At 46.6% G+C, this 16,311-nt stretch overlaps 1 protein-coding gene across 1 annotated transcript in view; it reads right to left on the bottom strand.

Moving 5' to 3' along the window:
* Window positions 1–16,311, bottom strand: part of LOC311243432 (phosphoglucomutase-1-like) — a gene marked incomplete at both ends in the record, with an annotated part of 107,919 nt that overhangs the window by 52,137 nt on the left and 39,471 nt on the right. Inside the window, 2 exons of the mRNA XM_084332663.1 lie at window positions 13,917–14,143; window positions 16,188–16,306. Coding sequence (XP_084188789.1) covers window positions 13,917–14,143; window positions 16,188–16,306 — 346 coding nt within the window. The remainder of the gene's footprint in view (window positions 1–13,916; window positions 14,144–16,187; window positions 16,307–16,311) is intronic.

Raw genomic sequence — 16,311 nt, 5'->3', positions numbered from 1 at the left:
GTTTAGAATGGAATGAATACATGGGTCGGGAAAGATAGTTAGCTCAAAGCTAATCCGGCCTGTTTAACCACTAGCTTCTGTTAGCTAATGAAGGCTAATGCTGGCTGAGCAAGGAAACTAACAGTAAACGTTTTTACATGAAATACAGCCCAAAAACCCTGCTGACAAACGTTTGCTTATTAAATACATTCTATACTATAATAATACAAACGTTTCATTGCCTCTCTGTGACGACAAAGTTGTTTAAATAAGGGGAGAAAAGTAGCTAAAACCAATGTATTTGGATGGGACAGGAAGTGTCATTGGCAACCGGAAGTCAGCCGGAAGTGGCTACTTTCAGATTGTGCAAGTGGAGAATTGGCGGCAGCAGCAGATACATCCATAGATATATATAGAACACTAGATAGCTTGCCCGCGCTGCCGGCCAATGGAGAGCGACGTCACTGAACCGCCGCCATCTTGTGAGGGTCAGCCTTGAGTGAGAGTGAGTGAGCTGCACAGACAAAAATACTCATAACTCGCTGAAATATTGACGGATTTACAAACGGTTTGGTTTATTACAAGCATTATTAACGTGGCTATGATTCAAGCGGTTTGTAAAAAAAAATCTTAATTTTTTTTATAAGTATGCAGTATCATAACTACATCTTTGATGTTTATAGCAAACCAACCCGTTTGTAAATCCGTCAATATTTCAGCGAGTTATGAGTATTTTTGTCTGTGCAGCTCACTCACTCTCACTCAAGGCTGACCCTCACAAGATGGCGGCGGTGACGCTGGTGACTCCGCCTTAAGCTATCTAGTGTTCTATAGATATCTATGGATACATCGGTCAGTTTGTGTATCTCAGCTGATTTCATGGAGTAGGGTAAAACTGCACTGCCCCATACATAGGAGGGGCCTGTACTGTGCGTTGGGGTCCTGTACTGTGCGTTGGGGTCCTGTACTGTGCGTTGGGGGCCTGTACTGTGCGCTGGGGGCCTATACTGTGCGTTGGGGGCAGTCAGTGTGCGTTGGGGGCCTGTACGGTGCGTTGGGGGCCTGTACGGTGCGTTGGGGGCAGTCAGTGTGCGTTGGGGGCCTGTACGGTGCGCTGGGGGCCTGTACTGTGCGTTGGGGGCAGTCAGTGTGCGTTGGGGGCCTGTACGGTGCGTTGGGGGCCTGTACTGTGCGTTGGGGGCCTGTACTGTGTGTTGGGGTCCTGTACTGTGTGTTGGGGTCCTGTACTGTGCGTTGGGGGTCCTGTACGGTGCGTTGGGGGCCTGTACTGTGTGTTGGGGTCCTGTACTGTGCGTTGGGGGTCCTGTACTGTGCGTTGGGGTCCTGTACTGTGCGTTGGGGGCCTGTACTGTGCGTTGGGGGTCCTGTACTGTGCGTTGGGGTCCTGTACTGTGCGTTGGGGGTCCTGTACTGTGCGGTGGGGGCCTGTACTGTGCGTTGGGGGCCTGTACTGTGCGTTGGGGGTCTTGTACTGTGCGTTGGGGGCCTGTACTGTGCGTTGGGGGTCCTGTACTGTGCGTTGGGGTCCTGTACTGTGCGTTGGGGGCCTGTACTGTGCGTTGGGGGTCCTGTACTGTGCGTTGGGGTCCTGTACTGTGCGTTGGGGGCCTGTACTGTGCGCTGGGGTCCTGTACTGTGCGTTGGGGTCCTGTACTGTGCGTTGGGGGTCCTGTACTGTGCGGTGGGGGCCTGTACGGTGCGTTGGGGGCCTGTACGGTGCATTGGGGGCCTGTACTGTGCGTTGGGGTCCTGTACTGTGCGTTGGGGGCCTGTACTGTGCGTTGGGGGCCTGTACTGTGTGTTGGGGGCCTGTACTGTGCGTTGGGGGCCTGTACTGTGCGTTGGGGTCCTGTACTGTGCGTTGGGGGCAGTCAGTGTGCGTTGGGGGCCTGTACTGTGCGTTGGGGTCCTGTACTGTGCGTTGGGGGCCTGTACTGTGCGTTGGGGTCCTGTACTGTGCGTTGGGGGCCTGTACTGTGCGTTGGGGGCCTGTACGGTGCGTTGGGGTCCTGTACTGTGCGTTGGGGGTCCTGTACTGTGCGTTGGGGGCCTGTACTGTGCGTTGGGGGCCTGTACTGTGCGTTGGGGGCCTGTACTGTGTGTTGGGGGTCCTGTACGGTGCGTTGGGGTCCTGTACTGTGCGTTGGGGGTCCTGTACTGTGCGTTGGGGGCCTGTACTGTGTGTTGGGGGCCTGTACTGTGTGTTGGGGTCCTGTACTGTGCGTTGGGGGTCCTGTACTGTGCGTTGGGGTCCTGTACTGTGCGTTGGGGTCCTGTACTGTGTGTTGGGGGCCTGTACTGTGCGTTGGGGTCCTGTACTGTGTGTTGGGGTCCTGTACTGTGCGTTGGGGGCCTGTACTGTGTGTTGGGGGCCTGTACTGTGCGTTGGGGTCCTGTACTGTGTGTTGGGGTCCTGTACTGTGCGTTGGGGGCCTGTACTGTGCGTTGGGGGTCCTGTACGGTGCGTTGGGGTCCTGTACTGTGCGTTGGGGGCCTGTACTGTGCGTTGGGGGTCCTGTACGGTGCGTTGGGGGCCGGTACTGTGCGTTGGGGGCCTGTACTGTGCGTTGGGGGCCTGTACTGTGCGTTGGGGGCCTGTACTGTGCGTTGGGGGTCCTGTACTGTGCGTTGGGGGTCCTGTACTGTGCGTTGGGGGGCCAGTACTGTGCGTTGGGGTCCTGTACTGTGCGTTGGGGTCCTGTACTGTGCGTTGGGGTCCTGTACTGTGCGTTGGGGGCCTGTACTGTGCGTTGGGGTCCTGTACTGTGCGTTGGGGGCCTGTACTGTGCGTTGGGGGCCTGTACTGTGTGTTGGGGGTCCTGTACTGTGTGTTGGGGGCCTGTACTGTGCGTTGGGGGCCTGTACTGTGCGCTGGGGGCCTGTGCTGTGCGTCGGGGGCCTGTACTGTGCGTTGGGGGCCTGTACTGCCTGTACTGTGCGTTGGGGGCCTGTACTGTGCGCTGGGGGCCTGTGCTGTGCGTCGGGGGCCTGTACTGTGCGTTGGGGGCCTGTACTGTGTGTTGGGGGTCCTGTACTGTGTGTTGGGGGCCTGTACTGTGCGTTGGGGGCCTGTACTGTGCGCTGGGGGCCTGTGCTGTGCGTCGGGGGCCTGTACTGTGCGTTGGGGGCCTGTACTGTGTGTTGGGGGTCCTGTACTGTGTGTTGGGGGCCTGTACTGTGCGTTGGGGGCCTGTACTGTGCGCTGGGGGCCTGTGCTGTGCGTCGGGGGCCTGTACTGTGCGTTGGGGGCCTGTACTGCCTGTACTGTGCGTTGGGGGCCTGTACTGTGCGCTGGGGGCCTGTGCTGTGCGTTGGGGGCCTGTACTGTGCGTTGGGGGCCTGTACTGTGCGGTGCACTACTGCGCATGCGAGAAACAAAGTAACATATAATATAGGACACTAGAAACATAAAGTAACATACGGAAAATAGGACCTAATGTCCAAAATATTTTTGTCTTAAACTGAATATCAATTGGTTGCAGGTTTTAATATCATGGCTCTCCTGGTAGCAGGTTTTAGTATCGTGTCTCTCCTGGTAGCAGGTTTTAGTATCATGGCTCTCCTGGTAGCAGGTTTTACTATCATGGCTCTCCTGGTAGCAGGTTTTAGTATCATGGCTCTCCTGGTAGCAGGTTTTAGTATCATGGCTCTCCTGGTAGCAGGTTTTAGTATCATGGCTCTCCTGGTAGCAGGTTTTAGTATCGTGTCTCTCCTGGTTAGCAGGTTTTAGTATCATGGCTCTCCTGGTAGCAGGTTTTAGTATCATGGCTCTCCTGGTAGCAGGTTTTAGTATCATGGCTCTCCTGGTTAGCAGGTTTTAGTATCATGGCTCTCCTGGTAGCAGGTTTTAGTATCGTGTCTCTCCTGGTAGCAGGTTTTAGTATCATGTCTGTCCTGGTAGCATGTTTTAGTATCGTGGCTCTCCTGGTAGCAGGTTTTAGTATCGTGTCTCTCCTGGTAGCAGGTTTTAGTATCATGGCTCTCCTGGTAGCAGGTTTTAGTATCGTGTCTCTCCTGGTAGCAGGTTTTAGTATCGTGGCTCTCTTGGTAGCAGGTTTTAGTATCATGGCTCTCCTGGTAGCAGGTTTTAGTATCATGGCTCTCCTGGTAGCAGGTTTTAGTATCATGGCTCTCCTGGTAGCAGGTTTATTATCGTGTCTCTCCTGGTTAGCAGGTTTTAGTATCATGGCTCTCCTGGTAGCAGGTTTTAGTATCATGGCTCTCCTGGTAGCAGGTTTTAGTATCATGGCTCTCCTGGTAGCAGGTTTTAGTATCTGAGAAATTCGGTGACACCAATTACTAAATGTTTTAGCCTGCTATCGGTCCGATATCCAACATCATTACAGTATTATATCATATCAGTATATAATAGTGTATACAACACATATATAATGTGATATGAGATATATAGTACATGATATATACAATACAATATAGTACCATAATATAACAGTATATAGTGTAAATAAAGTTTAATATAATATACAAATTAATTATAATATGTAAGGGATAATGTATAGCTACGAGGTCATTGTCGCAAAATAATTGACCGACACAGAGTTTAGAACACAGAGGCGCAGCCGAGGTGTTTTAAACGTCAGTGAAGGTCAATTATTTTGCGACAATGACCGAGTATAGGCTATACATTATCCCGCTTATTACATGGCTAACTTACTAACAATATACCTAATTCATCGACAAGACGAGATCAAATGCAGACGCAGTTGTTCTGTGGCTCTGTCAGCCCAAATAAAGTGATTATTATTATCGGCAGCCGGCAGGTCTGTGGTCTGATTGCATGACTGAGTGCAGCTGTGCATATGCTGAGCAGCACTGATACAGTGTGTGTAGTGGGCTTGATTGGTCCAGCTGCGCACAGCGGTCATTATTGTTCGGCAGAGGTCCGTTATCGAGTAATATCGGACCTCTGACGAGCGCTATTGACCAATCACAAGCAAGCATTTCGGTGAATGTGAAAACGCCATGTATTGAAATTATTTTATTGGGAAAAACCACTTGAGATACAGTATCTCGTTTACGAGAGGGTCCCACATTTTGTGCAATGTAACACATGACACACAACAACAACAAAAATTAAATAAATACAGGACATACAAAAACACAACAGAACAAGTACACATTGTAAGAGGATATGTCTCATTATAAGAGGATAAGAGGATATGTCTCAATCTCCATCACAAATATGCTTACCCTGCGATGACACCGCCAGGCAGCCGCCGCGAGAAAGGCCCAACAAAACATTCAAAGGGCGAGTAGAATACAGGATGTAATAGAAATTGAGCTCCAGGACTGGCAGGAGAAGAGGAGCAATCAACCTGCCCAACAAGCGCCCCAAATCAACCAATCGGCCCCCCCTGCCTAAAAATAGGAGTAGAGCCAACTAGCTAACCCGTAACACCCGCATAAAGGACGGCTGTGCCCCACGTCCCCTCACCAGCGCAGGAGCCCCACCAAGGAAGCATGTACACTTGCCAATAAAATTAGAACAAAGAGCATTTTTAAAGAGGTAAAATGAAGATATGGACCGAATGGACACCGGAAGATTGTTCCAGTCCGAAGGGGCTTTGAACATGAAAGACTTTTTGGCCATTGCTTTTGAAAATGGAGAAACTGTGAAAAAATACTGTACAGAGTGTCTTAGACGATAAGTGCAAGAGAAAGGGACCATCAACTGTTTCAGGTAAGCAGGATAGTCAGAATGGATACATTTGAAAATCAATTGCAGCCAATGTCTCTGTCTTCTTAAAGTAGGAGAAGGCCAGTCTAAGGTTTGATACATACTGTAGTACAATGGTGGGTTGTGAACGGACAGTCAAGAACAAATCTGCATAGTCTATTGTAAGCCACATTTAGAGGTGATAAATGGGTTTTGGAAGCAGCTTGATAGACAACATCCGCATAGTCCATTAATGGCAAAATAAGTTGTTGTGCAAGTCTCTTTCTGACAGTGAAGCAAAAACAATGTCTAGCTCTATAAAGGGCTCCAATGCTGCGATTCATTTTAATAACAGTAGAGGTAATATGGAAATTGAATGAGAGTTCGGGGTCAAGCCATACTCCCAAATACTTGATGCGTTCAGCTTTATGCAGAGGTGTATTATCGGCACATAAGATAACGCATGCCTTAGATTCGGTTGCCTTCAGTCTTTTCCGAGTACCAAAAATCATAAAGTGCGATTTGGTTTTGTTTAGTATTAGTTTATTTTCAGCAAGCCATTTCTGTAGTGTCTTAAAGTCATATTGTAAGGCTGATTGAATCTGTGCTACATTATTTTTGGATGTATACAACACTGTATCATCTGCATAAAGATGAACGCTGCAATCAGAACAGACAGAAGGTATATTATTTATAAATATTGAAAAAAGAAGTGGACCAAGGGTTGAACCTTGCGGCACACCACGTTCTTGGACCATTGTATCCGATTTGAACCCTTGGATGACAACACATTGTTTTCTATTATGAAGGTATGTATTGAACCAGAGTAATGCATTGCGTGATAGGCCAACAGAGTGAAGTTTATCTAGAAGTAGGTGGTGGTCAACTAAGTCGAAGGCTTTGCTCAGATCGATAAAAATTGCACCAGTTAATTTACCATCGTTAGTTGCAGAAAAGATGTTGTTTGTAAGCTTTAATAGAGCTGTTGATGTTGAGAATTTTGACCTAAAACCAGATTGATGAGGTGATAAAATATTGTACTTGTCAAGAAATTTAGAGAGCTGATTATATATCAATTTCTCAAACACTTTGGCAATAGAACAAATAATTGCGATTGGTCTATAATTATTCATTTCAAGTGCATCTCCACCTTTATGCAACGGGGTAATACGAGAGCACTTCCATATGTCAGGCATTTCGAATGTGGACAGTGACATATTAAACAGATCACATAATGGGTACATTAGAATATGGGATGCAAGTTTGAGGAACTTAGGTTCTAAACCATCTAATCCAGGACCACCACTTACTTTTAGGCTATTGATGGCATCAAAGACTTCCAAAGGTAAAATGTTCATAAAAGAGAAGCTATGATCAGGAGGCCTATTACTGAAGAGATCAGACACGGGATCGAGTGATGATGCAGCAGTGACAGATGAAAAATGCTGGATGAATGACTGTGCAATCAGCTGTGGATCTCGTATAATAGTGTTCACTTTTATCTGGTCAATAATATTATTTTTGGATACACCAGTTAAAGTTTTAATCTTATTCCAGAATTGTTTGGGATTTTTGAAATCACGAGCTAAGGAGTCCTTAAAATAATTGGATTTGGCATTTCTGACCATAGTCTTGCTAACATTTCTCAGCCGTTTATACTCCTCCCAGACAACTGGGTCCTTGTCTTTTCGGAATCTGGCCCAGACTCGATCCCTATGCCTGAAGCTGCTTATAAGATCTGGTGTTATCCATGGAAGATGACTTCCCTTAACTTTAACAGATTTTAGTGGAGCATGCCTATCCAACACTTCAGAAAATTCGGAGTAAAAGAAATCCCAAGAGTCTTGAACATTTGGTATTAATTGATACCTATCCCAGTTGATTGAGATTAGGTCATTGATAAATTGATCCACATTCATTTTCTTATGTTGCCTGATTTGAATCACTTTGGGTGGTGCTTTAGGTAGTCTAATTTTCCAAATACAGTACACAATAGAATGATCACTAAGGCAATCTGACAAAACCCCTGCTTTTAAAAATCTGTTGGGATGAGAGACTAGGATCCAGTCAAGCAAAGATTCACTGGTAGCTGTGACTCGGGTAGGCATATCAATTAACTGGGTTAGGTTTAAATTAAGAAATATATTTTTAACTTTGGTTAGTGATGTAGCTAGCCAGTTCTTATTAAAATCACCAAGAACTATAAGTTCATTATTACATGAAATAGAATTTAAAGTAGCTTTAATAGAATTAAATGATTCTGCAGGTGCTGAAGGTGGTCTATAAATATTTCCAATAGTTAAGTATTTATTCATATGCAGGGTGACTTTGACAAAAATGCATTCAAAATCTAGAGGCCCAACTTCAGGGATGATTAATTCAGAGACCATGCAAGCTAGATAATACATAAGTAGCAACTCCACCACCTTTCTTAAGGGATCTGTCCTCTCTATACAACACATAATTTTCTAGTTTAATTTGTTCATTTGTTATTTTATCGTTAAGCCAGGTCTCTGATAATGTAATTATGCTTGGCCTGTGTTGAAAAACCCATGCCTTAAAGTGGAAATGAAGCAGTGAGCAATGTGATCCTAGTTTGTTTGTTGTGTACCTTGTGTAAGACAGGGTTCTATAATCAAATGTGAAATCTATCTTATTTGTCTGAAAAATATAATATAATATCCCTGTTTTCAACATGGGCGCCGCCATTTTGTTGCTGACGTCATACCGCTGGTTGGGTGTATACACTCTGGTTAGCTGCCTATAGTGAATGGGTCAGTCAGCAAATAAAATGTTGCCTACAAAACAACGGGACCGCGGTGGTTCTGTTTGTATTGCTCCTGGCTGTTCAAACTAATTTTACCATGTGAGAGGAAAGTTGGTTAATTTCCACAAACTACCAGTGAAAAAAACAGTGTTGTTGACATGTTGGCTCGGGCTGGCTGCACTCAGGCGGCGCGACCAGCCTGTTGGACAGGGAAGGAGGATCTGCAGAGAACACTTCATTGCCTCGGATTATGTTGTTGGGGTGGGATGTTTGTCCAGAAGACCACTAATCAGCTGAAGCCGGACGCGGTTCCCTCGGTCTTCAACAGACAGACCGGCGTTAGCTCTCGGGAGCGATCGCTAGCTAGTTGGCACCAGCCGGGGACCGGCGTTAGCTCTCGGGAGCGATGGCTAGCTAGTTAGCACCAGCCGGCGACCGGCGTTAGCAACCGGAGCGTCGCGGAGCATTCAGCCTGCTGGCTACCTAGACCCACTTCAACCAGCGTCGCGGAGCATTCAGCCTGCTGGCTACACAGCTTGTCGGTGTGCTGGAGCCTCTGCAAGCTAACGGTAGCTAGCTACACAGCTTGTCGGTGTGCTGGAGCCTCTGCAAGCTAACGGTAGCTAGCTACACAGCTTGTCGGTGTGCTGGAGCCTCTGCAAGCTAACGGTAGCTAGCTACACAGCTTGTCGGTGTGCTGGAGCCTCTGCAAGCTAACGGTAGCTAGCTACACAGCTTGTCGGTGTGCTGGAGCCTCTGCAAGCTAACGGTAGCTAGCTACACAGCTTGTCGGTGTGCTGGAGCCTCTGCAAGCTAACGGTAGCTAGCTACACAGCTTGTCGGTGTGCTGGAGCATCTGCAAGCTAACGGTAGCTAGCTACACAGCTTGTCGGTGTGCTGGAGCCTCTGCAAGCTAACGGTAGCTAGCTACACAGCTTGTCGGTGTGCTGGAGCCTCTGCAAGCTAACGGTAGCTAGCTACACAGCTTGTCGGTGTGCTGGAGCCTCTGCAAGCTAACGGTAGCTAGCTACACAGCTTGTCGGTGTGCTGGAGCCTCTGCAAGCTAACGGTAGCTGGCTCCAGGCTCCAGCACACCGACAAGCTGTGTAGCCAGCAGGCTGAATGCTCCGCGACGCTGGTTGAAGTGGGTCTAGGTAGCCAGCAGGCTGAATGCTCCTGTTGCTAACGCCGGTCGCCGGCTGGTGCTAACTAGCTAGCCATCGCTCCCGAGAGCTAACGCCGGTCCCCGGCTGGTGCCAACTAGCTAGCGATCGCTCCCGAGAGCTAACGCCGGTCTGTCTGTCGAAGACCGAGGGAAGCGCGTCCGGCTTCAGCTGATTAGTGGTCTTCTGGACAAACATCCCACCCCAACAACATAATCCGAGGCAATGAAGTGTTCTCTGCAGATCCTCCTTCCCTGTCCAACAGGCTGGTCGCGCCGCCTGAGTGCAGCCAGCCCGAGCCAACATGTCAACAACACTGTTTTTTTCACTGGTAGTTTGTGGAAATTAACCAACTTTCCTCTCTCTCACATGGTAAAATTAGTTTGAACAGCCAGGAGCAATACAAACAGAACCACCGCGGTCCCGTTGTTTTGTAGGCAACATTTTATTTGCTGACTGACCCATTCACTATAGGCAGCTAACCAGAGTGTATACACCCAACCAGCGGTATGACGTCGGCAACAAAATGGCCGCGCCCATAATGCTAAATGCTTCAGAAATGTACACAACAAATAGTTTTTTCTTAGAAACTGCTTATTTTTATAACGTGACTTCTTCTGTGGCTTATCTAAATACTAATGTGATGCTATGAATATGTATTTATCGCACTGCTTCATTTCCACTTTAAGTAGATCCATTTTAGGTATGTAATAAGATTATATAATGAAAAAAGTAGTAGAACGCGCTCACCTCACTAGACTTGACACTGGGTGCTGTAACCTCTGATATATCATACATAAAAATAGGGAAACAATGTCCAGGCACGCACTCCAGGTTTTTCCAAATTTATTGGCAGCCTGTAACAGCCTGTAATCATGACGTTTCGGTGTGAACACACCTTCTTCAGAATGGCTGCCAATAAATTTGGAAAAACCTGGAGTGCGTGCCTGGACATTGTTTCCCTATTTTTATATAAGATTATATAATGTAATATGATATAACGTACAATACAGTATCATATGTATTTTTTTATTAATATGCAATTAAAGCCCTCCTTCCCTTTTGTATCTATCGAAAAATAGATTTGTTTAGTCTAGATTTGAATTGATTTATTATGTTTTCACAATATTTTTGTTCATCCTGTAGCCCATTCCACAGGGTGGCTCCGCAAGAGGAGACACACATTATTTTCAGGTTGGTTTTCATCACAGGTTTTTTGAAGTTCAATGGTCCTCAGTTGTGTCACTGGTAGGGTTGGGCATGAGAACCGGTTCCAATAGGAACCGGTTCCTAACTTCTGGTTCCGAAGATGTTTGCATTTCGGTTCTAAAAAAAATTATAAAATGTTGTATTACTTTTTTTTTTTAATGGGAACTATTTTACTATTTCTTTCACTATTTGGGATATTTTACACAATTCCTGTGAGTTTATGGAACACATCTGTATGTTTTTTTTCAAAAAAATTCATTGTTTTGTATTTTTAATCAAGTACTCAAAAACTGCATTTTCTACCTAAAAACTTTAAGCCGTTTTGAGGCTGGGCTCCGCCCATAATCGAAATGCGATTTGAGAGAGAGAGAGAGAGAGAGAGAGAGAGAGAGAGAGAGAGAGAGAGAGAGAGAGAGAGAGAGAGAGAGAGAGAGCCAAGCGGTCTCTCTTAATGAGTAATACAGGTGGCTGGCAGTTGGCTACAAGCATAGAAGGGGCGGGCGTTATTATGCAGATGAGAAACCTCTGATGTCACAGATACGCAAAATTTCAGATGACTCACTTGAGTGAGGGACAATATTGTGAGATGAGAATTGGAAGAATGCGCCAAATTGAGAATTAGAGACATAGATCCTATTAATATAAGTCCACATATCTAGAAAATAATGCTAAACACTGGAAAAGGCCATTTATAAGATAGTTCCCCTTTATATTAATTTGTTAATTAATACCCTATAGTTACAGTACAGCAACCAAATTAAACTGTATCAAGTCAACACACAAATGTGAATAGTATGAAAAAAATAATAGGATTTTTCAAATAAATTTTTTCTCCTGCGAAATAAGCTGTGTGACCTGTTTTGACCTCAAAGAATCGGAATCGAGAATTGTTTAGAACAGGAATCGAAATGGGGAATCGGAATCGGAATCCGTTCAAATCCAAACGATGCCCAACCCTATAATAATAATAATAATAATAATAATAATAATAATAATAATAATAATAATAATAATAATAATAATAATAATAATAATAATAATAATAATAATAATAATAATAATAAACTTTATTTGTATAGCACCTTTCATACAGAAACTGCAGCTCAAACTGCTTCACAACAGAAAAAAGACAGCTATCAAATGAGCACATAAAGTGCAGACATATAAAATCACAGTTACATTTCAACTGGCCTCGCGTCTCGCTCTGCTACTGAGATAACTCCTTATCTCCACGCACCTGGCGTGCGCGAGAAACAAAAACAAATGCACCCACTTGCACGTGACCGCGCCACCCCCATGCGTCCCCTATATGACGCCGGAAGTGGTCACGCCTCACCCTTCCTCATTTCGTTTCCAAGCGGAAGCAGCTCAGATGCACTTCTTGGACTGGAGATTGTTATGAAGCGTAAGGTGAAATTACACAATGTTGGGAATTCGCCTGAAGTTCACCGGCCCCCGGAACCTTCTCGGCACGTCCTAACAGCGCAGCGGTCCTGTCCTGGGTTTTCCTCGTCTCGTGACAGCGGACCGAGGGACGTCGCTATCAGGCATTGATACTAGCATGGGTAATACTGCTTGTTGTCTTGTGAGACGACCGAGTGATGTACTGCTGCGAGGGGCGGGATATTTGGGAAAACATGGTCGTCATGACTCTTTTGGGTGTTTTTCCAAGTATCCTAGTGTGCGCAGCTAATGCTAATGCTACAATGTTGGGACGCCGTTCTCCATGTGCCCCGGCAGGGTTGTCGCCACTCTTCCCTCCTCTTAACCGTTTCATTGCTGAAGGTCAATCGGTGTCTAATGTGGGGGGTTTTGCTGGGGCTTATTTACCCTTTATACGGGTGGATGGGCTGACGACAGGGTGCAAGGCAGGTGTGCCGTGCTTAGAGGGCCAGGTAGCATCGGCCCTTTGCCCTGGCATGGTTGAACGGTATCCCACGCGGAAGCCGACGCCAGAGGGCGAGTCGGCCCGGCAGGTGGCTGAGTGGGCTGATGAAGCTTTATACCGCCGCGGGACGGAATTTAGCAGCAACCAATAACATTGCTCATTTGGCTGCTTTTCTGTCCAAAATGGTGTCGGGCGGTGGGGCCTCAGGGCCAGCCGACGTCAAAAACATTGCACGTGTTTTTGAGGTTATACAGCTTTTGACCCAGCCGCAGGCTATAACCGCAGGGAGGGCTAGGATGCTGTCAACACTTGGTCACAGGCATCTTTGGTTGGAACAGTCTCCCCTTGAGGAGGAGAGAAGACTTCCCCTCCTCAGGGCTTCCCTCTCCACAGAGGGACTTTTTGGTCTGTCTGTCCGCAGGGGCGCGGGCGGTATTTGACCTGGGCCCCACACCGCCCCACACCGCGCAGCCAGAGGTGAGAGCACGGCCTCTCAGTGGCTGCGGCGAGGGCCCCGACCGGCGGCCATGTTTCCCCCGCCTGAGGTACCCTGGGCACAAAGAAAACAGGTGATCACAAGCCCTTTATCTCAGTAGCAGAGCGAGACGCGAGGCCAGTTGAAATGTAACGGATGGTTATTCTATAACCCTAGTTATATGAATACTGGCTGAGCGTCTCGCTCTTAGCGCCCTGAGGTCCCTTGGATGTTTTTCCACTTATGGAAATCGAACTGGGAAGGGTGAGGCGTGACCACTTCCGGCGTGATATAGGGACGCATGGGGGTGGCGCGGTCACGTGCAAGTGGGTGCATTTGTTTTTGTTTCGTGTGCACGCCAGGTGCGCGGAGATAAAGGAGTTATCTCAGTAGCAGAGCGAGACGCTCAGCCAGTATCATGTGACTAGGGTTATAGAATAACCATACGTTTTTCACATTATGGATCTAACATCCCAACAGGCCACCTAGTTTACGGTTTGATTCAGTTTTAAAGAGACAATAATAAAAGGAGCAAGATAAAATAGACAGAGTAAAATAGTGCAATAGTGCAGTGCGATAAAATTGTAGAATAGAATAGATAAAAAAAAAAAAAATTTACCGTGCAATAAAATAGTTCTGGATGACTGTTTCAACAGTTCAAAGCCGTCCCAAACCTTATAGTCCTATAGCCACCGGCTGCGGTGTTGAAAGAGAGCGACGTCGGGCCAAGGCCTTACTTGTCTAAGGCTGCGCTGGTGGGCATGCTGCGGGCCAGGCCCCTCACCCCCCTGGTGGGCATGCTGCGGGCCAGGCCCCTCACCCCTCTGGTGGGCATGCTGCGGGCCAGGCCCCTCACCCCCGTGTGCTGGAAGTAGGGGATGCAGAAGATGTTGGCGGCGATCACAGCCACAGAGTCCGACGGGGTGATGCAGAAGCCGTGCTTACCCAGGATCATGTTTCGGTCCTGGAGAGCCACACAGACACACACACACGCACACGCACGCGCACACGCACACACGCTTAGAAGTCGAGAAAGAGTCCAGGGTCAGGTGCAGTTAATTATCGTCATAACCTTTGACCTTTTTAAAATGTTACTGAAGTCTCTATTCCAGCCCATAACAAATGTGAAGATGCACTATATATACGTAGAGGGGTCTTTCTGATCAGTTGGATTGAGAACTTCATTTGATTTGATTAATTTGACCTGTGAAATAGGAAATTAAAAGGACATAAAATATGAATGTATTATATTATTATACTTACCTTAGTTATGGTTTATGCGTGGTCTAGTGCAGTGTTTCTCAACTGGTGGTCGCGACCCAAAAGTGGGTCGCAGGGCCATTTTGAGTGGGTCGCGGATGTGTGTGTAAAAAAATAAAAGTAAAAAACATATATATATTTGTCTTTTTTGTAATTTTTTTTGCACTACCCATCTTTGTGAAAGTGGCTTCTCAGCTCTGGTCCAGCTGAAGACAAAGCAGAGGAACAGATTGGACATTGAGCATGACCTCAGAGTTACTTTGTCTACCATCACCCCAGACTTTGAGACTCTTGTCAGGATTAAACAACATCCCCAGTTATCCCTTTAGTTCCCTGAGAAGTTAAGCTAAGAAGTCTGCTAAGAAGCATATATTATTTATTTATTATTATTTTATTTCATTGTGTTTTTATCCCTAGTTGCACTTTTGTTGCATCCCCAGTTATCCCATTAGTTCCCCCAAACTTACCGTAGGTCTGTTATGTTAAGCTAACAAGTCTGCTAAGAAGAATATATTATTTATTATTATTTTATTTCATTGGGTTTTTAGCCCTAGTTGCACTTTTGTTGCAATTTTTTGTGTTTATTTCGTGTTTTTAACAGTGCATGAAAGATTGTGTATTACTGCAAAAAAATATAATTGAAATAAATCATAGTGGTTAAAAAATGTGGGTCGCAACTTAATGACCAAGGAAAAGGTCTCATTGATTACTATATAGGACGGGTAAGTAGCGTTTCTGTCACATCCCACCTCACTCTGCTCACTCCCCTCCGCCTTCTCATGGACAATTCCCCTCTCATCTTCCTCCATTCTGTCCTCCTCATCATCCTCCATTCTATCCTTCTCCATCCTCTCATGGACAGTTTCCTCTCCCTCCACCTGCTGGACAATTTCCATCAATTTCCATCATTACCATTACTCATGTTCCTCAGTGTTCTCCCCATCGTGTTGTCTTTTGTATTCCTGTGTCTTGTTTAGTGTTATGTCTCCAGTGTGACTGACTAACATTGTGTACAAGTGTATTTGTTATCAGTCTGTCTTGTATTAGTGTCCCTTTGTCTGTCAGTCTGTTCCCCCTTCCAGCTGTGTCTCATTTGCAATCAGCCCTCAGTGTCAATCAACCTGTGTTATAATGTCAGTCTGCCCCTGTCTGTCTTCCGTGTGCGTTCATTGTTTACTGTTCCGGTGTCGTTGTTCCTGTCGTCGTGCTCGTTTGCCGTCTTAGTTTGCTATGCCCCGTTCGTTCACTCCGCCTGCCATGCCATGTTTGTTCAGCCCGTCTAGTAAGTCTTGTACCAGTTTGTGCTAAGTTATTTCGTGTATCCTTTAGTTTACCTTTTCCCTCTTCCAGTTTTAACTGAGAGGTTTTGTTTCGTGTTGAAGTTCGTTGTTTATAGTGTTTTGTTTGTCGGTGCTTAGTTCTTGTTTTAAGTAAAGCTCCTTTCCTCCCCCGCCGTGTCCTGCCTGCTTCCTCACTGCCTGTCTGCATTTGGGTCCCACTACCAATTCCACCTTGATGTCAGACCGATCAATAGAGTTATACCTGAAGAGGGGGCCAGAGCCATCCAGAGGTAAACATAAGATACCTAGTAGGTCATAATATTGTATGTCCTTAATTTCATATTTCACAGGTCAAATGAATCAAATCAAATGAAGTCCATTCGGGCTGCAACAGTGGGTGAGCCTACGAGCTTCTCGTTCCAAACGATCAGAAGATCCTACGCAGTATAGCTCTCGCTGAACACACACCCCGTCGCCATCCAACGCCGCGCCGAAGTCACACTGTCCGTCCCTCATGGTGTCCACCAGGTCCGCGGCGCCGGTGAGGTCGGGGGGGTCGGGGTGCGCGGCGAAGTCCTCCAGAGGCACGCAG

This window comes from Notolepis coatsorum, assembly GCF_963971535.1.
Source record: "Notolepis coatsorum genome assembly, chromosome: 17".
Classification (NCBI taxonomy): domain Eukaryota; kingdom Metazoa; phylum Chordata; class Actinopteri; order Aulopiformes; family Paralepididae; genus Notolepis; species Notolepis coatsorum.
Note: the sequence above shows the minus strand (reverse complement) of the source record. Positions and strands in the feature narration are given on the sequence as shown.